This window comes from Manis pentadactyla, chromosome 1, assembly GCF_030020395.1.
Source record: "Manis pentadactyla isolate mManPen7 chromosome 1, mManPen7.hap1, whole genome shotgun sequence".
Lineage (NCBI taxonomy): Eukaryota > Metazoa > Chordata > Mammalia > Pholidota > Manidae > Manis > Manis pentadactyla.
Genome location: NC_080019.1, coordinates 132,584,656 through 132,607,228, shown reverse-complemented (window position 1 = coordinate 132,607,228; position 22,573 = coordinate 132,584,656). Strand labels below are relative to the sequence as shown.

Here is a 22,573-nt window from a genome sequence, read left to right as displayed (position 1 = left end):
CGGGGCGCCCGTCCGCGCGCTTCGCCGTCAGGCCGAGCGCACCGCCGCCGCTCGCACACGGGTTAGTGCCAGCCAGATCACGGCGGCCCCGCGGGCCGGAGGCGTCGGGAGCCGAACCCACGTCTCCGAGCTCGACTGCGGACGAATCCTGGGGCCGCACTTTCCGAGGAAAGTGGCCGCCGTGCGGCGCGGAGGGATACGCCTCTGCCACGCCGCGCCGCCCCTCTCCGCGCCCGCGCCCCCGCCCCCGCCCCCTCCCTTCCCGCCCGGCCCTGCTGCCGCCGCGGCGGGCTAGTGCCGCCGCCGCCGCCGCCGCCTGGATATAGTGCGGCAAGGAGCGGAGCTTGCAGTCACTTTGCGAGGAGGAGCGCGCGGGCTGCGGGCGGCTGGGGCACCCGGAGCGGCAGCGGCGCTAGCACAGGCGGCCGTGGCAGCGGAAGGTTCTCTCTCCAGGGCTGGACTCAATAACTTTGGAACTGTCCACCAGTGTCACGTCCTGAACATGAGCCTCCTCTCCTTCTACCTGCTCGGGTTGCTTGTCAGTAGCGGGCAAGGTAGGAGTGTGGTGCTTTATTGCATTTACTTTCCCTCCCCCTTCCACCCATCCAAAAGAGGCAGAGGGAAGCACAAGAAGAATTAAATGAAAGAACTAAAGTTACAGTTATTGTTGTTATTACTATTTTCGCCCCATTCTTTTAGCTGCCGCTTCAAAATTGTTATTTGTTCTGTGGAGACCCTTAAATAAGACAAAATACAGAATTGGAGATGGGCATTGGTAAGCAGGAGATCAAGGCAAACTGCTTCTTTTTCTGAGATTTTGGCTTTTTCTGATTTTTATCATCAAAAATTGGATGAGAATGTTGGTATGTGTTAACAGTTAAATATCTGAGATTATGGAAGGAAAAAGGGACGATGGTGTTTTACAGAAGCAGCAAAAACTATCAGTATTAAACTCGGTTGTGAAATATCTCTGTTGCGTGCAAAAAAATTCAATTCCTAGAGACTCTTTTTTTACCAAGACCCCTTTTTTCTGACTATTAAGTGAACGATGATGGTTTATTTCTATTGGAAACCAAGAGGGGGGCCATGGATATTGTGTGTAAGAAAGCAAATGGATAAAACTAGGGATGTGTTGCAGTCATTCATTTTCAACTCCCCGCCCCCCCTAATACATCAAGGTTGAAAATTTTTATAACATCAGCTGGTAATTTATATCTGTAAAGGGTGTTTAGTTTTTGCAGAACTGGTGGGATTATTATCTCTTAAAAAAATTATTAGTTTACTAGAATAAACTGAGAGAATTTGTGGAAGCCACCTCTGTTTATCTGTATAGATGTGAATTTATCTTGCTTTGTTTAGATACTTCATTCACATAAAATATATTTATAATAAATGGAGGCATTTTCAACTGTCCAGACAAGTTTGGACATTTAATTGGGGACAAAAAAAAAAATGCTGAAACATGCATTGGTGAAAGAAAAAGAAAATGGCAGTGGTTATGTGACGTGTTTTAATAACAGAGAATGTTATATTATTAGTGTAGCATGAATATTTTTTTGAGAAAAAAATAAATTACAAGACTAGTTAAAATATCTCCACTATATTCAATTCTAACCTTTTTTGCCTCCTCTGTATTGCTCATTTGGTCCAGCAGGGGGTGGTAGAACTCCATTTTAAGCCCAAAAATGGTTGTTTCTGCTCTTTCGACACTCACTGGGTCCTTCTATCATTCTTCAGCAGGGCTTGACATTTTGGATATGAAGCTTTCCTTTCTCTGCCCTTCTCCTCTCTAAAGCTGTAGTGTTAGTGGCTTGTGAAACATGATTGGATGCAGATTTTATGTTCAGAAATCAGAAAGCAAACCCTAGATGTTGCTATAGTTTGTAAAGTGTCTTGGTAAGATGCTGTTCATTTTCCCTTAATAACATAGAGTATGCAAAATTTCAGTGAGAGAAAAATTGCAGATATGGCCATCTGAAGCTACTATTACCCTGTCAGTTAATTTAATTGCTATTATAGCAGAGATCAACATACACTTTATTCCCTACATGTATGCTATTTTAATTTTTGCAGAGCTGCTGATTATGTTTAACTGTTCTTTTACAATGTGGTCAGGTATTTCTGAATACTAAGAAGCAGTTCCTGAAAACTGCAGTTCAAATACCACTGCAAGTGACCAAGTGTAGATAGTGTGGAGCAACATGGGGACTTAATAGGAAGCAAGTTTATGCAAACTTATGATTACACTGTGACTGGTTTGGAGAAGAAAAATGTTTCAGTAGTGAGTCTGAATTTACCATTGTAGACATTAATGTGTCTAACATGTTGGAATTTGGGGGATATAAGGGAAATCTAGGGATGTTTAAATCATACACACAGACATATATAATTTGGTCTATGTCTGTAATATATCTGAAATTGTGATTCACCTAATTTATAGCTAAGAATGCAGGGTAATTACACAGAGGGGCTTTAAGACTGAAGCATGCCTGAAGGGGAGCCCATCTTCACTGTAACAAAACAGGGAAGGAGGAGAATATCATTCTAAAGGCACTCTATGGAGTGCAATTTAAAAATGCATGGCAGTCATAGAGGCATAGATGCATATCAGGTAGACTTAGCTTTTGTGAAATGGAATATGTAGTACTTCTGGGCCATGTCTTAATGAAGTCGGAGATGCTCGGAAACAGCAATCCTGATCCTGTGTCCAATTCTATGCTAGTGTTTTGTTCTCCAATTAAGGATGCAGCAGCAACTATCAGACACATGGCTGGAGCAATTTTTAAAAAATGGATCTTGTGTAACTCATAATTTTGTTTATTCTTTTATAAATGGGGCCACGGAAAACCTCCAGTCAATGATCCAGGGGTTTGCCTCTGGAATACTAAAATCCTAGCTTGCTGATTTATGTGTCCCACAATATACTTGCAGGGGATTTTACGAAGCATGATTGAAGCTATTGCTTTGGAAAGCAGTGTGCAGTTAGACTGGGGAAGGCATCGATGATGCATTCCCTTTTAAGTAGTCAAAACGTTTTGAACTGCAGCAGTTGAATAGAAGAAAATGACAGAAATGAACTGACTAACCTAAGTGGATGCCAATACCGTAATTAGCTAACAAGGCCTAATAGTTCTAACTTTCAACACAAGGTTATTGTTCTGCTGTAGTGAGAGCCTTTTTTATTGTAGCAGAAATGCTCCTTTAAGAGCCTCTCATTTCCACTGCAAGATTAGTATCTAATGAAGTAAGATTGGGACTTAATTGACGAGTCTGAATTTAGTTGTCAAAGGAAAGGAGGTTCTGTAACTCTAACTTCTGCGATTATTTTTCCTTTGTCTTCAAAATTTGGTTATAGCCTCTGTCATGTTAAATCTCAAGTGATCACTTGAATCTGTGATTCCCAGTGCGTTTGTTGTTTAGATCTATGTAATTTTATGTACCCAAATTGTAGTAAATATGGGTTGCTTTCCTGAAGCTTTTTAAATTTCTAAAATCACTTTCTTCTTTAAAAATTACTCAACTATGATTAATAAATACTATTACTGGATGTTCACATATATAATATAGAAGCATTGTTGTATGGAAATGTAAGGTAAAAATAGAGCTATTCACATCTCTTGCAATCCAGTTCAGCCATACACAGAACACTTACTAAGCCAAAATCATGGGGATATGGAGTGAATTGTCCAATTAATTCGTTCAACTTACAGGTACCTGTTCACATTTACTCTTTCTGGTGAAGTGTTAGTAAGTCATGTTCATTAGAGAAGTGTACCTTCCAAAAATAAAGTGCAGGTGTGTGGGTGTTTACTAGTTTCAGGTCCAAGGAAGGTCTTCACAAACCGGTCTTCCTTGTAAGCTCTTAACACGGTTACAGCCCCTCTCATATCCTTTTTCTGTCTCCCTACTCTAATTCTTTGATGTTAAGCTCTTTTGCAAGGTTTCTGTTGAATAGACTCTATATTCATTTGCACTTAAAAATAGATAGGCTGTGCAAATTAATACTGTTACTGTCAATGAATAACCCAGAGGATTTCCTTCCCTGCTTTCTGCCAAAGGAGTTAAACAGAGCATTTGGTCACTTTAATTTCTGATGCTGAATTGGCGCCCACAGAGCAAGAAGGGAAGTTGGTGGGTCCTGAGTGTCCAGTGATTCTTTTCAATGACACAGGGGGGCTAATGTTCTCTCAGAGGTAATGTCTTATTAGAGAAGCAATTAATGGAACAAAAGAAGTTCATTCAGTACAAGAAAGTCAAACTTAATAAAATTTAATAAATGGCTTTCTTTCAAACGTAGAACTAGTTTGTAATGGAACTGAGAAATTAGTTACATAAAGAAGTTGAGGTAGTAACCAAGCTGAACAGTGTAATTTGTTTTTGTCTGTTTCCTTGTGAGAGAGCAGTGGGAATGGAAACAGGGTTGTCAATCTGACGGCCCTGGAGCTAGTCCTGCTGCTTTCTCTGCTTTTGACATTTGGGAAATAATTTTAATTTATCTGTTTTCAGGTCATCTCTCATAGCAGTGGACTTGTGAGAGCATGACGAAAGTGCTTAATAAATGGTAGAATGGATCTGAATTGCTTATGTTTTTTGGGACCAAAATAAAATTAATCCTCTGGGTGTTGGTATATGCAAAACTAATTTACTAGTTTTAATATTCTTATAAAAGGAATATCATTATTTTTCAAATTTTATTTACTTATATTCTCACTTCCTTGTACCCTTTATACTATCCTAATTATATTAAAGATAGCCCTATTAAGGGGATTCTAAATTAGTTTTAATTTTACAAATGATATAATTATGAGAACACTTGAAGATGTAACCAGTGCTTTAATGCTTTTATTAAATGTAATATTCCTGGACTTCATAGAGCCAAGGTATTTTTAATTGTTCAGCCAATAAAAGTGCTTTTATATGGCACTCTTAAATATTTTAATAACTTTTAACTATTTACAATGATAATAATAATGGTGATCCCAAGTAGCTATCAGTGTACTTCCTAGTTTCACATATTCACTTGTACCACTAACAATTTATCCTACATTATAGGACATTTTAGGAAGCTATGATGTAATGAATCAGATTTGACTGAATAAAATAAGATTTTGGTTTTTTTTGTTGTCAAAACTAGCAAGGAAGGAAAAAGAACACTGGATTTGAAATCAGAAGACCAAGAACATAAAGAGTCTCTTGACTTTGAAGAGGCAACTTAAACTCTCAGAACTATCATTTTTTTATTTTGAAATAAGATATAAACATATCTGGTTAGTTGGCTTTGCTGTACCGCCATGAGGACCAATTGTGATAATAGATATGTGCAGACATGCAAATGTCAGCTGTATTATGCTAGACATTGTTTATATTTTTTGGTATAATATGCATATAGATAAATCAGTCTGTGGTTTAAAAACATCTCATTCATTCAATTTTTTAAAATTATCATAAGCTGTTCCATGATTAGAAAAAAATATTGAGGGGGCAGAGATAATCTAACTGATTGATAAGGGTGGCATATTCATTTATTCATTCATCAAACATTAATTGCCTATGGTATCTCAAACACCTTTTTAGGCAGCATTCTGAGAATTGCTGCACAGATTGTATGACAGACAACTTCAGGGAGCACCTCTCATAGTCATGGTGATAGAATACTTATTTATTTTAACAATTTTCCAGCAGATGGCAATACAGGGTCCTGAGGAATGGGTTTCTTTTTTGTATTGTGAATCCTTTCTGTGAGCCAACACTAGGCTGCTGTTAGTCACCAAGATGCTTAGCATGGGTATATAGGATTAGCTACTTAATAAAGGTCAAGTAGGAGAGTAAAAGGGTTAATAACTAGAGCTCTGATCTTTAAACTTTTTCGATTCTCCAAACACCAAACTTCTGCACTGATTTAAAAAAAATGAACACTTCAGCCTAAAGCAATGGTAATAACTTAAATTCTGTGTTGTTTTGTCAGTTAATCAGGTAACAAATACTTGTTCAGGCCTTAAAATGAATATAATGCCAGTATCTTATAACAATATAGAACAGGTGTTCAAAGTGCTTTTGACCACCTTATAATTAACGATCATTAATACTCCAAGGGACTATTAACTTTATTTTATGGATGAAGAAATTGAGGTACTGAGAAATTATATGATTTACTTGTATCAGTTATAGTTAGTAGTTGTCTAGATTTAGGGTTAGCTTTTATCACTTCTAGTTCAGTACCTATTTTTTTAACGTATTAATGTATTTGTTTGAAAATTTGCATGTGTGAGGGGTGGGGTAGAACACAGAATTCAACATTGATAGTTGAGAAAACAAAAAATAGAAATTAAAAAACCAGGTAAGTATATGAGAGATCAATACATTGCTCAACAAACTGTTGTAAAATGACAAAAGAGATCATATAATTAATTAAAAATTAAGTGGTCTAAATAAGTTCCTAGGAACTCAGCACCTAGAAATAGCTAAAACGTGTTGAGTGTTTACTATCTGCCAAACTCTACTGTAAGCACTTCATATGTATTAACAGCTTAATGTATAACAACAATGCTCTAATTATCATATTATTTTATTCCCCTTTCACACTTGAGGGCTATGAGGCATAGAAAATTTAAAACAAAGCTAGGAAACAAACATTTGAATTTAGGGCATCTTACAAAGACTTGCCTGTTCACTAGGACACCACCTTGCCACTCACTGAAGCAGAAAGGGCTTCTACGTGGTGAGAGTAAGTGGAGAAAATAATACAAGGATTGAAAACATGGGTTAGCAAGTAAGGAAAGGAGGCAATGGTCAAAGGACAGAAATAGTCCAAATTAAGTTAAGGGTTTTGAAATGTGAGCTGTTGGACTCAATTTTGGATATATCGGTGAGGCTGGAAGACAAAAAGGCCTTGAGGTCAAGCTAAATTGGACTCCTGTGTAGATCTTTGGAAGCCATTGTTTGTGGGTGCCATTTAATCGGAATGATTAAAGTTTTGATTTGTTTTTAAGTCTACTGGCCATGTGTGGGGTAGGCCAGAGGAAAATGAAGAAAGAGGTAGGCAAGAAACATGTTTCTGTGGAAGAATAAATGAATCTTAACAACACATTCAGTTTAGGAAGTGGGGAAGAAGGAGGCTTTTGAACTTTTAAGCCAATTTGACAGAAACAATGGTTATTTTAATAGACATAGGAAAATAAAATAGAAAATCATTTAATTTAGGTAACAGTTGGTTTTTTTATTTTTTGTTTTTATTTTTAATTTTTTTGTTGTTTGTAATTTTCTAAAATGATACATTGTTATCTGTGGAACATCTAGATAGATATGTCATCAATAAATTTGGAAAGGCAGACTGTTGATCTTTGTCATTTCTTCAGAATCTTTCTCCACTTAACTTACATGTTTATTTTATTCTTCCACCACTCTTTGTATCTAATATTATTTAGTATATGTTTGGAATTTTAGGTAAAATCTCAGAAGCATGTAGGTTAAATCTGCTTTTGTTACGTATTCATTTTCTCTGTTTATCTATAATTTTTTTTATGTTGTAACTAAAAACAAAACATGACAAAAAAAAAAAAAAAGAGAAACAAAAAAAACACCAAAAAAGCTAAACTGAACTAAAAACAAAACAAAAAGTAAATTTGATATTGAATATGTAGAGTTGAAAAATTTCCTATTTGTGTCTGAAGAAGCTAATACTTTTGAGTACCTACTCTGTGCCAGGGAACTGTGCTGGGAATTTTCACTTACCTCATTTAATCCTCATAAAAATCACGTTTGATAGATGATGTTTTGAGCTCGAGAGTGTCTAATTTGCCTAGAGCTCGTAAGTATGTTCTACTGCTGACATCCAAATTTATAGCTAAAAAACACCAAATTGATTTAAAATACAGTTCAGTCTTTTCTGCTTCAGTGTGTGTTTCTTTGATGAATGTTACCATGTAACTGTTGGTAAAAAGGGATATGATACAAGAATTGTGTGGATCCACGTAAGATTTCTTTAGCTCGTTAATTTTTAAGTAATCAAGAAGAATCTCATAATTACATAAGAGAAAGCCTTAGCAATCTATGAAGATGTTAAGAAAAACATGAAAACAATCAACTCAAGTGGCTTCCTTTATTGCAAGTGTTTGTTTAGTTTTAAAAAGTATCTTGTTTTCCACCATGTTATATTATCCGGCAATTTTGAGAGAGCTGCTGAAGAAATTGGGAAGTCACTTTTTTCTGTGTTAATATGATGTGCTTGCTGTTTACTTTTTTGTTTGTTTGTTTGTTTTTTCTTTTTTTTTTGAAGGCTACACCCTGGATCATAAGTTTTCATTTTAAAGTTAATGCCCTTCAGGCCTTGCATCTTGAAAGAAGATGCAAAAGATAGGTACAAATACCAGTAGAGATTTAATTATGCTAGTATTTTAATTAAGAATGCTATGGTTTTTGTTAGCATTTGATCACACATTTCTGTAGGTTTTCAATGTTCTGACCTTTAATCTTGTCTTTTCTCATAAGCCATCATATATTTTTACTGCACAATTTTGTAGACACTAGAGTATTTCAGTGATGCAAATACAATGCTAGAGCAGAAACACATGTCACTACTAATAAAATAAGCCAATGTAATTTGGCTAAGACCTATTATATAGTATATATAGTATAAGACCTATTATGGTATACAGTAAGCCCCAATTTAAGAAAATAAGCACAGTTGTACTTTGTTCTAAGTATTAGTAAGATGGTTTGTGGACAGTATTTCTATTACTGTAACTTGTCCATTTCAATTAGTTTTCTAGTAACTATAATTGTAGTCTTTCTGATTATTTTTATATTTATTGCCCTACTTAATTTCTCTCTATTATTATTATCTACCAGTCAGAAATATTAAACATATTGTCTGAGCAGAGCACTTGCTCTTTATATTATAGTGAAAACTTTGTGTTCTCCATGAAAGAAATGTTAAACACGCATTATGTGAAGGTTAAAATATAACATGAAATATTGTGTATCTTTGTTGAAGTCTGGCCAATACTTACCTGTTTTTGATTTTTTTGATTTGTTTACTTAGATAAACCACTTACAACTTAAAACCAACTGAAATTAGGTAAATTTTCCATCCTATTCACTCCTTTTTCATATTCTTTACCATAGAGTAGCAGGCATCACAGTACCTAATCTATAGATTATATACTACTGCTTCAAATTAGGTTAAATTATTTGAATTTTCAGAGTATTAGAGTTACAGTATAAAATTTAGTGTTTTAAAATGAATGTATTGTACACTGAGACATAGTAATTGACAAAAACTTTTTTAGTGAACTTAATTTACCTACTTAAAGTTCCACAATTATTCTGAAAGGTAGATATTATGCCTGATTTAGAAAAGAGGAAAACGAATCTCAAAGAGGTGTAATTACTTGCCTAAGAAGGAAGACACAAAAAAATGGTAGGCCTAGGACTTGATATAAATATTTTACTTTAGAATACAGCACATTTTCTTATTATAATGTTTCTACTTTTACTATTAAATATGTTTTTCTCATATCCATGGAGTAATTCTCAGAAATAACTTTGTACTACAGTACATACTTTATGTCACCATGTTCTTCAAAGTCACTTTTGGACTGTGTTTATTAGACACATGCTGTTAATTTTAATTAGAGGTCTGCCTTTCATTTGAATTATTTGGGCATTCCTGATGTAGAACTGTTAAGACTTACCTTTTATTCATTTGCACAATGCTGTTTTCCTCAACCTCGTGTCTGTTGCTATGTACACCAAACATTATTGCACCATTCCTGGAATTCCCAGACTTGGACCCTGTGTCTACATAGCCCAAGATTTTACACTTTTCCTGACTTTCTTTGTCTAGGAAATTCCTGTTATTTTTCTTCAGGACTGAGCTAAATCATCTCATCACTGAAGATACCTTTCTTTTTTTCATTAATTGCCTATTACCTGTTAGTCAATGTGCAAGGCATTTGGAGAGTCAGTCAAAGAGGGTAATATACCTAACTTCTGCATGTCAAACTTCACCGTACTCTGCTGTGACCTTCCATGTGAACTCCATGAGAGCAAGAAAGTCTTTCCATGGCAGTTTCACATGAAATACACTAGGTTAGAGGGTTCTCTGTATATTAACATATATTACCGAAACAGTGTAGATGCTTAGCAAATATGTGCTCAATGAATATTTAAATATTACCTAGCAGGAGTAAAACAAAGTGACTGACTATTTAAAAATATGTTTACTCTTGACTTTGTATAATGATTTGGTTTGTTGGGAATATACTACATGTCAATTTGAGTTTTTATTTTAAAATTTTTGTTTATATCATTGTTGTGCATTTGATGGGCCTTCAATAAATATGTACATATTTATAAAATAATCAACTCACAGTGATTGTTTATTTCAGGAGGAATAGCAAAGATGACCTGTCTTATTTCCTATACTGAAAATGAAATAGACTTGGAATAAACCAAATTTAAACCTTGCTATAAGATTTGTTCTTTTGAAGCCTTATATGAGGCACAGAAGATAGTTATGTAGTTGAGATTTCAGTCTTCAATAAATACAGGAATAAATGAGAGAGATACAATATGTTGATAATTAAAGAGATTAGATATTGTCAATAGCAAATGTCTGATATGTCAGTAGAGGTGGGATATAAAGTCCTCAAAACCAAGATAATCCCCTTAAAAGTCAATTAAAAGTTGATTATTCAATCAATGATTATTAAACACCAATTCTAAACTGTATGTATAGAAAGACAAGAGATTTGTTTTACCTTATTTTTTCCATAGGCACTTTGATTTTGTCTCTTTTTTAAAGAATGAAATTCAATTTAACCTCAAAAAATTATCTTATTTTGTAGCCATGTTTTGTCATAATTGAATGGTATTCTCTAAGTCTGACTTCAGTGATAAAAGTATTTGAGTTAATTGAACAGAATACATTTTCAGATACCCTAGAATATTTTTATCACCTATTTATTTGTATCACCTATTTATTTGTCTGCCTACCATTTATCCACTATTATCACCAGTATTGTGTATGTCACTTTAAATTTGAAAAACAGTTTGCAACTAAAGATAATAATACTGCTTCTAATTCATCCATTTTTAATTCATCCATTCAATTCATCCACTGATTTTCTCCCTAAATTTTCAAATAATTTATAATCACTTTAATTGGTTATCTACCTGAGTCATTTTATTTCAAAGCCCCCTCATAGGCCCCAGTTAATGTGTTTTACTTCTGTGGACCACATGTGGTCTGCAATTTAGAAACAAAACCCAACATAGGTTATTAAATGATATTGTACCATCCTTTATGCTTATACTGACTTTCACAGGCATATCCACAATGAATATGAAGTATTCAACCTTAATAGTCTTAGGATATTAAAATAACAGTGCAGATCCTGATAATTATGAAATACCCCAAATTGCTAATATATTTTCTCTTTCAAGTTCCTGTATTAGTTCTACTGTAAGTAAACATTTTACTAAAAATACCTTCCTTTCTACACTCTGTGTTAATACAGAGATTGTTTGGTGAATGATGACTTCTTTAACAATGTATCTCCTTCTTGCTTGGAAAATCAAAGGATTAACCTTACTAACTAAGGTGGAGAAGGGGACTTATTTCTGAGTTAACTTTCACTTGTCTCTCCCTGTTTGGCCTCCTCTCACTCCTATACCTCATTGAGAAGTTTCCATGTCTCAGGTGACGTATGTGGTTTGAGGTGTGGTGGGAGAAGAGAATTTGTCATAAGAAAAGTGAGTGCCTTTTAGTAATTGTGACACTACTAATTCTAATCACTGAGCAGAAATACCTGCAGGGATCTGAGACTGAGAAAGGACAGTAAATACTAATAGCAAAGATCAATCACTGTTTTATTTCAAGGAGGGTAATTCATCAGCTAAAAGAGTGGGAAAGTGGGTGGTGGGGTCAGAGTTTGAAAAGCTGGGATAAAGTCTGGCGTTTCATGTATGTGAGAGGAGGGGGAACTGCCCAATGAACAGGATAGGTTTCCTCAATCCACAGTGTCTATTTGTAAGTATTTGGTGAATTAATTGAATGAGTAAGTACTGAAATTAAAAACTGACACCAGTTAAAGGGGTTAGGACAGATTTTAATCAGTAATGTATTATATTGGTAATATGGTATATTACTATATTCAATGGACTGAACTCCTATTTGTACATAGGTGACTGGACGTTTTAAAGGGAGAGGGAGGAAATGGGGAGGAGGCTGAGTAGGAGCTCAGTAGAGTTAGAGAAGTGAAAAATCACAAAAAGCAGGAAGGTGGGGGTTCAGTCCCTGTGAAATCCATCTGGGTTTGTTAACTGGGAATTATCGAAGTTAAGCTCCAACCCTGTCACTGGAGGCTGGGAGACAGGGGCCCTATCTTTAGGTGCTGGCTGGAAGAAGCAGTAAATTCTTTTGGCAGCCTTGGGTTTTCTCAGGCAGGCACTTTATGGGGGGTTTATAGTCATCTTAGGGAAGCAGTCCTGAGATGTTAAAAACTGTTAGTGTTTTGTTAGAATATTTATAGGCCGAGGTTGAGGCCAAGTTGAGATGAGAGCTCAGCAGAGCCTGGTTACAGTTTGGCAAAGAAGAGAATCTTTTTCAGAAGAAAATCTGTCAGTGACCCTGCAGATCACCTCATTTTTATATTCATAATATATATAGAGTGGTCCTGGACTATTATTTTACAGATAAGGAAAATGAATTTCATAAAAATTAAGTAGCATCTAATGACTAAAGGACTTGAAATTTAAATTCAGTTAATATTTGGTTTTAAAATTACTCTTATCTCTAACTAAAGCATGTTTTTTTTTGGTGATGGGAGAAAGGAAATATTAGAAGTAGCTCTGTTTTCAGGTTTTTACTATTCTTTTTGACTATTTCTTTTGAATGGACAGACTGAGGTGAATGAATACCAATTAGTAAACAAGTGAATCTTTTAGTGGTCTAAAAGATTAATGAGCAAGGAGAACCAACAGGATTCAGAGATACTGGGTTCAGCATATTTGCAAAGTTGGGAAGTTTGATTGTTCAGGTTAGTATAATTCTATAAGGACTATATGACATTAATATTTAAATATAAGCCATGTTTTTAAATGGTTTCTCTCATTGTGAAACACTGCAATAATTAATAATTCAGTAAGTTATCAGTTGTGGTTGACTTACTGAATGCTTTCCTAATGAAATTGCATCAGTTTAGCATGCTTTTAGGGGCAAGGAAGAGAAAAATAATTTTAAAATGACTTAAAATAAAAATCTATTATACAATACAAGAAACCATCTGGAGGGAGGTTTAGATTTCATGTTTCTGTGTCAGTTTTGGCAGTTTTTCCCTGGCTTCATGGAAGGAACGTAGCTGCAACAGTTTCATGTATCACCTTCTTAGGCAATAAAATCTGAAGTTAGGTAAGATAAATAAATATTTCTTTCACTGGGCTCATTTTAATAATAAAGGAAAATTAACATACAAAGTATATAAAGACCTTACACACCTCAGCACCCAAAAAGCAAATAACCCAATTAACAAATGGGCAGAGGATATGAAGAGACTGTTCTCCAAAGAAGAAATTCAGATGGTCAACAGACACATGAAAAGATGCTCCACATCACTAATCATCAGGGAAATGCAAATTAAAACCACAATGAGATATCACCTCACACCAGTGAGGATGGCCAGCGTCCAAAAGACTAAGAACAACAAATGTTGGCGAGGATGTGGAGAAAGGGGAACCTTCCTACACTGCTGGTGGAAATGTAAGCTAGTTCAACCATTGTGGAAAGCAGTATGGAGGTTCCTCAAAAAACTAAAAATAGAAATGCCATTTGACCCGGGAATCTCACTCCTTGGAATTTACCCAAAGAATACAACTTCTCAGATTCAAAAAGACATATGCACCCCTATGTTTATTGCACCACTATTTGCAATAGCCAAGATATGGAAGCAACCTAAGTGTCCATCAGTAGATGAATGGACAAAGAAGGTGTGGTACATATACACAATGGAATACTATTCAGCCATAAGAAAGAAACAAATCCTACCACTTGCAACTACATGGATGGATCTGGAGGATATTATGCTCAGTGAAATAAGCCAGGCAGAGAAAGACAAGTGCCGAATGATTTCCCTCCTTTGTGGAGTATAGCAGCAATGAAAAAACTGAAGAAACCAAACAGCAGCAGTCTCACAGACTCCAAGAAGGGACTAGTGGTTACCAAAGGGGAGGGGTGAGGGAGGGTGGGTGGGGAGGGAGGGAGAAGGGGACTGAGGGGTATTATGTTTAGTACACATGGTGTGGGGGATCACAGGGAGAACAGTGTATCACAGAGAAGGGATATAGTGGATCTCTGGCAACTTGCTGCACTGATGGACAGTGACTGCATTGGGGTATGGGTGGGGACTTGATAATATGGGTAAATATGGTAACCACATTGTTTTTTCATGTGAAACCTTCATAAGAGTGTGTATCAATCATACCTTAATAAAAAAGATAATAGTAATAAAAGAAAAGTCCCTGCAGTTCATCCTCCAGACTTCCCTTAATTCTCATTGGCTAGAATTGTGTCATATGAACTCCCCTAAGCCAATCAGTGGTGAGGAGAATGACACTACCATGATATCCTTTGACTAATCAACTCCTTCCTGTTGCTCCTGGGGTGAAGTGCCTCCCTTGAAGCATGTGATTGGCCAGTCAAATTGAGTGTTAATTTAGTAAGGAAAAATGAGGGCCATTCTAGAAATAGTTTGTGATAGGTAGTCAAAACCATCTGCCACAAGATGTTGAAAGGGATCTTTTTGGGGATTCAATCTTCTGTAGAAGGAGAAGTTGAAACTGACTGTTGGTTTGAAATTGACAGCAGACAGAGGTTAAATATTGAAATGAGTAGACTCACTGATCAGGGTTCTAATCTAATGCAGGACTAGAACAAGATGTGAACTCTACCAGTTGCTAACTTCTGGGTGGTTTCTTCCTGAGACTACACTGTGAATTAAAAGGCAGGATAGAGACGAAGGTGCTTAGGATATAAAACTATGTACCTGCTCTGTAATTACTGTTTCATAGATGGCCATTCTGCTTTATTTTTTTGTTTTCTATGACAGGTGTTCTCACGAAGAGCAAGTTTTTTTCTGAAAGACAAAATATGTAAAGTTACATATAAAGTTTTAAAATATATATTTTGTGTATGTGTATACACACACTCATATACATATGTATATAAAAACTTTAGAAAGCCATTCCATCATTCTATGCTGTGCTAAAATGTTTGCAATATTTGTTTCATTACTTTTATTAGTGCTGAAATTCATGAATATTTTAAATGGATTTGTTTTTTGCTGCTTTTTGCTTCTAAGAAGAAAATGTACTCTATGATAAAACATTGTACTTATTATTCACACTTTGTATAACTGAAGACTAATTAGCTAGTGTTTAATTTCTCAAGAATACAAAACAATATCTGTTGTCTCTCTGTTACACAAAGTGAACAGCTAAACAGCTTTCCCACCTTATTTTTTAAAACAAACTCCCAGAACATAAGCATTCATAATTTATGATGTTTTCCATCAAAACGTATTCCCTGAATATAGATAAAATCAGCATTTGGAGCATGGATGCTTTGGTTCCAGCTCAGAGGCTGTGATTGAAATGCATACACATGCTTAAATTCTTCATTTTCATTTTCCACAGTTTGTAATTGAAGGGATAAAGGCTGCTAAATTTCTAACAGTGGTGTACTCTCTTTTACATTGCATTGCACAACTGAGTTATAACATTTTGTGTTTCAAAGCTGCTGAAACTAAGTGTTTAATATATTTGTAATATTACAATAAGTATTGGATCATAAAATTCTAGATACACAGCCTCTTATATCTCAGGGGTTGATTGCCCTGTCCCTTTTGAGGATTACTAAGTAAATAATCTGCTTCTATTTCTGGTGACAGAGAACAAATTCATTTGTGTAAAGAGCTTTTGTGAGGTATGTTGGTAATGTTTTTCATATAAAGCATTTCTGTATTTGCAGATGAAATTCAAGACAACACAGTTCACTTATTTGAAGTAAAGTAATAGTGTTCAAATTAGATAGTTTCTGTTAACTGTATCAAAGACTGGCTTATGGTTTTATGGAAATAAAAGGTTATTTTGAGAGAAGCTTTCCTTTTTCTATAAATGTCATCACATCTTCCCATTTTTAAAGATTTCTTTGATTTTCCTTTAGTCCTTATGGTTTGGTGACACCAGTCAAAATTGTTTCTAAGGTTTCAGAATTCACATCACGAGGCTGGTTGTTGAAGTGTTTTGGCTGAATGGTTGGATCCTAGATGGATTTGTGCCAGCACATGGCAGTTCCAGGCATTGAGGCCAGTGGCTGCTTAGTGCTGTGCAAAACTCTTTCCCATGAACAAGTTGATAGTGGTTTCCTGCAAATAAATTTGGATCCTGTGGCCCAAATGATATCTTCAGGAAATAGCATCTGTTTTATTTCCATCTCTGTTCCGTACTCAGTGGAGCACAGATCTCTACTTAGGGCTATCTAAATATTTTTACATTCCCTTTAGATTCAAAGCAAAATCTTGGTAATTTTACTTGGAAAATTTTTTATTTTGGTTTGTGGGCATGTAAATAGTTTGAGCCTTTATAATATTCTTCCATGCCTGAGGCTGTGTGATAGATAAGAGCACAGTAATAACATATGGCAGATTTTAGTTTAAATCCTGCTCAGCCACTTGCTTTCTGAGCAATCTTGAACAAGCAATCTCCTTCTCTATTCTTTAATATTCTTATCTGTAAGATGGAGATACTAATGGCTCTACTCACATAGTATGTGCTCATTGCTGTCATTATTATGGAGCCAAAGAAACTTACTTATTTTTTGATGATTTATTGACCAAACTTCCTTGAAAGGCTTCCAAAGAGAGTTTGGCTCTATGAAAAACAATGGTCTGGAAGATAAGATGTCAGAGTGTTTATTTTAAAGTAGTTATTAGTTTTGAAAAGCTATGTGATCACTGCACCATTGATTACATTCTGTTTAGTTTTCCCACATTTTGCTAAGTGTAAACAGCAGCTGGTAAGTTCAGCATTTTGGTTGGACCTTCGGTACCTAGGTTCTCTGCTCTTTGTTAGCTGTTTGCCATTGTGGTACAGGGCTCACAGCTGAGACAGAATGAGAAATACTCAGTTTTATACTTAACCAACTCAGAACTATCTAAATCCTAAATCTAGTGGGAAGTTCTAACTCCCTCTCAAGGACTCAGGGTTCTCCTCCATTCTCAGGGACTTTGCTCCTCTTCCCCTAATCCTTACTCAGACACCTGTCTGGGTTTAGGTAGAAACTTATTGTTCTTGTTTTTGCTCCACTATTCAGCTCAAGCATAGCTCTTGGTTCTGCCTGGAATTTGGGCAGTATCTATACTACTGGCTGTTGGTGTTCACAAACTGGCCCCAATAGCCAGAGAGCAAGGAGAGATGAAAGAAAGAGGCACTCCACTCCAGATTGATAGGTGATAGGTTTAATAAGCAAGGACACTCACAAGACTTCTCCTGGGCTGCTGAAAGACAAGTGAGTGGATCTATGCACCTGCCCACCAGAATCTTAAAAGTTTATATAGAAACCTTAACTGGGTTCATTCATGTATACTGCCTAGGTGGTCTCAACAACGTATTGCTCTTTTAAGGCTGCATCCTTGAAAATGGTTCCATTGTGGAAACAGTGGCAGAGCACACATTCCAAGAACAGGAGGCAGGGTGAGGAGCTTTCAATTATCTGTGTCCAGCTCGAGGGACCGCTGGTGGTCACATTCTCTCAGTGACCTCCTCCACCACTGTCATGCCACAGGGCCCATTTCTCCAGCATGATTGATGCACACTGAATAAGACCCATCTTGGCTTCCACTAGCTTTGATTTTGCTCAAAGGCTTAGCAGTTCCTCCCCTATGACCTGGTTGGTGGTATTCCCCACATAGCCTATGCTGCTGTTTTTCCTGGTTTAAGTTTTAGTGACCTTCAAAATCTCCTTTCCCGAGCCAAGGTGGATTAGTGAGGATTTACTCTCCTCTAATAGCTGTATCATAATAAAGGAATTTTAGGAACTCTTTACTTGCCTCCACATCACAGTAGAATCACTAAGACTTGGGGAGGGGCACAACTCGGGCCCCTTGGGGCCAGCTGGACACCCCTGTGTTTGTTTCCTACTGTATGCGCATATTCTGGTGCCCTTCCCATGCTTGCAGATGGTAAACAAAGACAAAGTCCATTCTGATTTGAAATCTGTCAGTAGTGGTGGTCATAGAGATTATGGTGGGAGGTAGGGTAAGGCAAACTGACCAGTTTTCTTCTGCATCCCACTGAGAATTACAATACAAGGAAGGAGAAGGCCACCCTCCAAGAGACACTTGGCAATCCCATTTTCATCCTTCTCAGCAAAGAGTTGCATTCTTCTCATGTTAGGACATGGGAAACTATTCTTACAGCAGTGCCCTTTTCTTTTTCTGGGGATCAGTTTTTATGAACTCCCTGACCTTAGTCATTAGTTATTGATATTTTAAAGGACACTTCCTATGAAAATACTTTCTTTCAAGTATCTGGATTTTGACTGTTAAGTATCAGCATTCAAGGCTATGCTTTCTGTCATGTTCTACTTAAAAGTGTGTTTGAGAATCAAAACTGTAATGACTTGCTGGTTTCTCCACCCTTGAGGCCTGTAAAAGGTTGGAGGGCTCAGCTCTCCCAGTGGAATGCCACAGGCAGTGAGGTTTAGATCGCTGCAAGGTGATAAAGACTCAATGTGTAGACATGTAAGAAAGAAATGGAAATACAAAAGAGGAGAGAAAATTGAACAAATAGTGATTATTATACTTAGAAAAATTAGAAGGATTCATTTGATCCCCCACTTAAAATTCCAGAATAATTTTCTAGAGGTAGATTTGTAGACCCTTCACAAGATGGTATTTTTGAATTCTCTCCATTTATTCCAGTTCATTGTATAAAATGAAGCTCAAGCCCATTTCATTTTTGAAACATTTCTTGATAATTAAAACTGCCTTGATCTGTGTCTTATAAACCACTAGAACACAGATTAGTACTGCTCATTTATAATGTCATGCAGTCCTGGGTTATTCTAAATGTTTTAATTTCATTAATTTTGTCTTCTAAAATCAGATTCCAAGTTTATAGACAAAGGTTTTATATTAAGTGATGTACATGGTGGATGCTCAGTAAACAGTTGTTGAAAAAAATGAGTGATGCTCTCATATTGCTATTTAAATTTAGAATAGAAGCAGAGATTTAAAACTATAACAAAAGGGATTTGAGTTAAATATAATAGAGAATTATCTATCTGTGAGGGCTGTTGTAAGTTAGCATATTTTGCTGATAAATGCTATAAAATATTTACTCTGTTAATGTCTTTAAATATAAATACTTTCATCCTATCAGTTTTGGTGGAAATATAAATAATCATAGTTGCCTCCAAGTTCTTTAAAAATACATACTTAAATATTAAACTCATGTTTTTCTTTTTTATTTATATTAACTTAATAGTTTTTTTGGCAACTTAATTAAGGAGTATTTACACTTTGACATCTCAATAATCTTACAAATTTTTGGAGAATATAATGAATAATGTAAAAGTCAAAAACACAGAAGTTAATTTTCCTGTATATATTTTAGTTAATTATGTATATGTCCTGTCTACTCAATTAGGTCAATTTTTCCCATGCTCTGAATGTTCTGTAGTAAAATTGTTTACAGTTATAAAATACAGAATGACTTTTCAAATGCCACTATCCAGATAAATATTAGTTTAATTATTTTGTTACTACAGCTATTAGTAAGTACTTACATAGTTTATTCATTCTGATTACTCTGTCTAAAGACTGCTCTGTAACATATGTATATTTTGAAATAAAATCAATTATTTTAAATACTCCATTTGTGTTCGTCGTTTATTATAGAGTATTAATAATTTCTGAGTAATCTATTGTTGATCATTTTTAATGTGTCATACTGATGAAACAAATGTTAAAACTCATAGTCTCTTCTCACTTTAACAAGGAAAAGGTCAAAATAGTCACAAATGATTTGTATATGAATATATATATATCTTAAAATAATTAAATAAACAAAACAGCAATAACAGAGCACAGTGAAAGTTAAATAGAAGTCAACCATCATAAAAATGTCTATGACTTAAAGTAAAATATTCCCAAGTATTTACTTTAGAATGTGTTAAGATTTGTAGTCTGCAAATGTGAAAATTTGTTTGTGTTTACATTGTGGAATATATATATATATATATATATATATATATATAAACAGTACTCTTAAAAACCTAAATAAGAACATGGGAGACAGGTAACATAAGGACATAGAAGTCTATACTAGCTATGTTATTCTATTTAAAGTTACATTTAATTCAGTTTTCTCGGTCAAGGAGAAAAAGATGATGGGATATGTAATTTTTATTATAAAATGAGGAAACCATACTATTTATCCAGAAGGAAGATTAAAATTAATTTATTACGTGGCTTTTGAAGTTAGATCATTTTAAACAGCTTAACAGATAATGACTACCGTACTAGTTTTAGAAAATATCCAGAAATGTTTTAATAGTTCTCTTTCATATTGGCCATCCTTGGAAAGAGCCCAAGGCATAGCAGATTGTATTAATCTATAATGCCATTTATTCATATTTATAAATATAAGTCAAAGATGTAAGCATTGTTGTTTAGTGTTTGTTTAGTTTATATTTTTTTAGATAGCTCAGTGATTATAGAAATTTTTACATTAAAGCAGGGTGTTAAAACAGAATTTGGAGTGATGAATAATAAAAAGAAAAACTCACAAATGTATCTTTGAGAATTTGGGCTTCTGTTTTGCTCATTCCTATTTGTCAAATCCTTGCATCGTGCAGCCATTGAACCCTATGGGTAATAAAAAAATATAAAAAAAAGTACAAGCCCCAGATCATTTCTCAAAGGATTTAACATCTAGCATCAGTAATAATACACTTATTCCCAAAGCAATAATATGAAGAATATGTGATATTTCCATATAAGTGACAAAATGTGTTATCGCTGGTGAATGCAATTTGATTGTATAGGTGTGCATGAAGGGCTGATAATTTGATTGTAACAACACAGTGAAAATGACTCTCTGACTCAGGAAGAACTAGAAAATCGACCAGTTTTGTTTTGCCACCTACAGTGTATCAACTCTTTTATGATGCCATGCCTGCTATGGTCAGATACCTTGCTTTTGCTCTGGTACTTCTCCCCTGGAGCAAAGAAGATGGTTAGGCTTTATGTTTTCCAAGAATCCCTGTAAGAAACAAAGGAATTGAACTATTTGCTTACAAGAGAAGGACTTGCAAATTATTTTAATCAACATCCTGATTTTACAAATGAAAAGAAAAAATATCTTAAAGGGATAAATTATTTGTTCAGTTATTCACAGGTAGCAAGTAGCATGGTTTGGTCTAAATCAACTTTTGCACTTAAGTAGAAAAAAATCTTAAATAGTTCCTACTAGGGAAAGAAAAAAGTTTTGCGTTAGGCCAAAATTTCATGTGCTTTTCTAAGTTATTTTAAATATGTCAAATAGTTGTTTTGAATATTTTATCCAAATATCCCTTATTGTCTTTTATTCTAAAGGGAAAGGATTTAAAAATTAAAGAATGAAGCTGTTTTAATATATTCTCTCTCTCTAAGAGCAGCAATACCTTTATATAAGAGGGGACATTTTCAAGATACAGCATGTCCCACTATTTCCTTAATATTTTGTGATTAACTGGAGGAATTTAATTTCTATCTTTTTAAATACTGAAATCACTTAATAAAGAGTCTGTAATGCATCTGAATTGTGTTAATTTTACTTGGAATCAAACCAATATATTTTATTTTCCAGGAGTTTATTCTACTATGTAAATGTTTATTTTCTCACAAATGGGGAACATTTTAAAAACAAACCAATGGAACTACTGCTACACTTCCAGGGCAAAGAATGCAGCATTGTGAACTGGGTATACTGGAGGTGTGAGATGGTACTTGCAGTGACAGAGTAGGTCCAGAGAAACTGATTCGTGAAGCATATCTACAGGTATATGCGAAGTCTTGGCCAAACAGTGTTGAATAAACTGATAATGCCTTTGTGAAGGCAAATGATGTGAAGATAGAAGTAAGTTTAAGGATAGTCAGTGTTTTTAATTGAATTGTGAATGATAACAGGAGACAGGTAAAGAATAACCTAAGCCATTTTCTATCTAGAGTCATATAAAAGTTTAAATTTAAGAAATAAGTTTGGTGAGAGTATTGAAAACTTGGACAGTGTTGATGTATCATAGACTTATCCTGAAAGCTTGGTGATGGTGGTAAAGAAAAGAGGTAGACATGGTGCCTGGAATTAAGCAAGGTTCAAGCTGACCATTTTCTAACATTATGTTAATGGCAAATAGAAGAATAATTACCTAGAGATTGCTAGGATCTGTGAGAAAAGGAAGAGGTTAGAGAAGACCATGTAAAAAGCATTTTAAAGTTGAGAGTAAATGCTCAGAATGGAAAGTTCTCTTGAAATC

At 35.2% G+C, this 22,573-nt stretch overlaps 1 protein-coding gene across 3 annotated transcripts in view; it reads left to right on the top strand.

Moving 5' to 3' along the window:
* Positions 1-350: 350 nt before the first annotated feature.
* NCAM2 (neural cell adhesion molecule 2) overlaps positions 351-22,573 on the top strand; it is a 504,953-nt gene continuing 482,730 nt past the window's right edge. The window contains exon 1 of one of the 3 annotated variants that reach the window (XM_036881529.2): positions 351-554. In XM_036881529.2, coding sequence (XP_036737424.1) covers positions 503-554 — 52 coding nt within the window. In that variant the 5' untranslated portion in view covers positions 351-502. The remainder of the gene's footprint in view (positions 555-22,573) is intronic. The other 2 variants (XM_036881527.2, XM_057501625.1) reach the window with 2 other exon arrangements.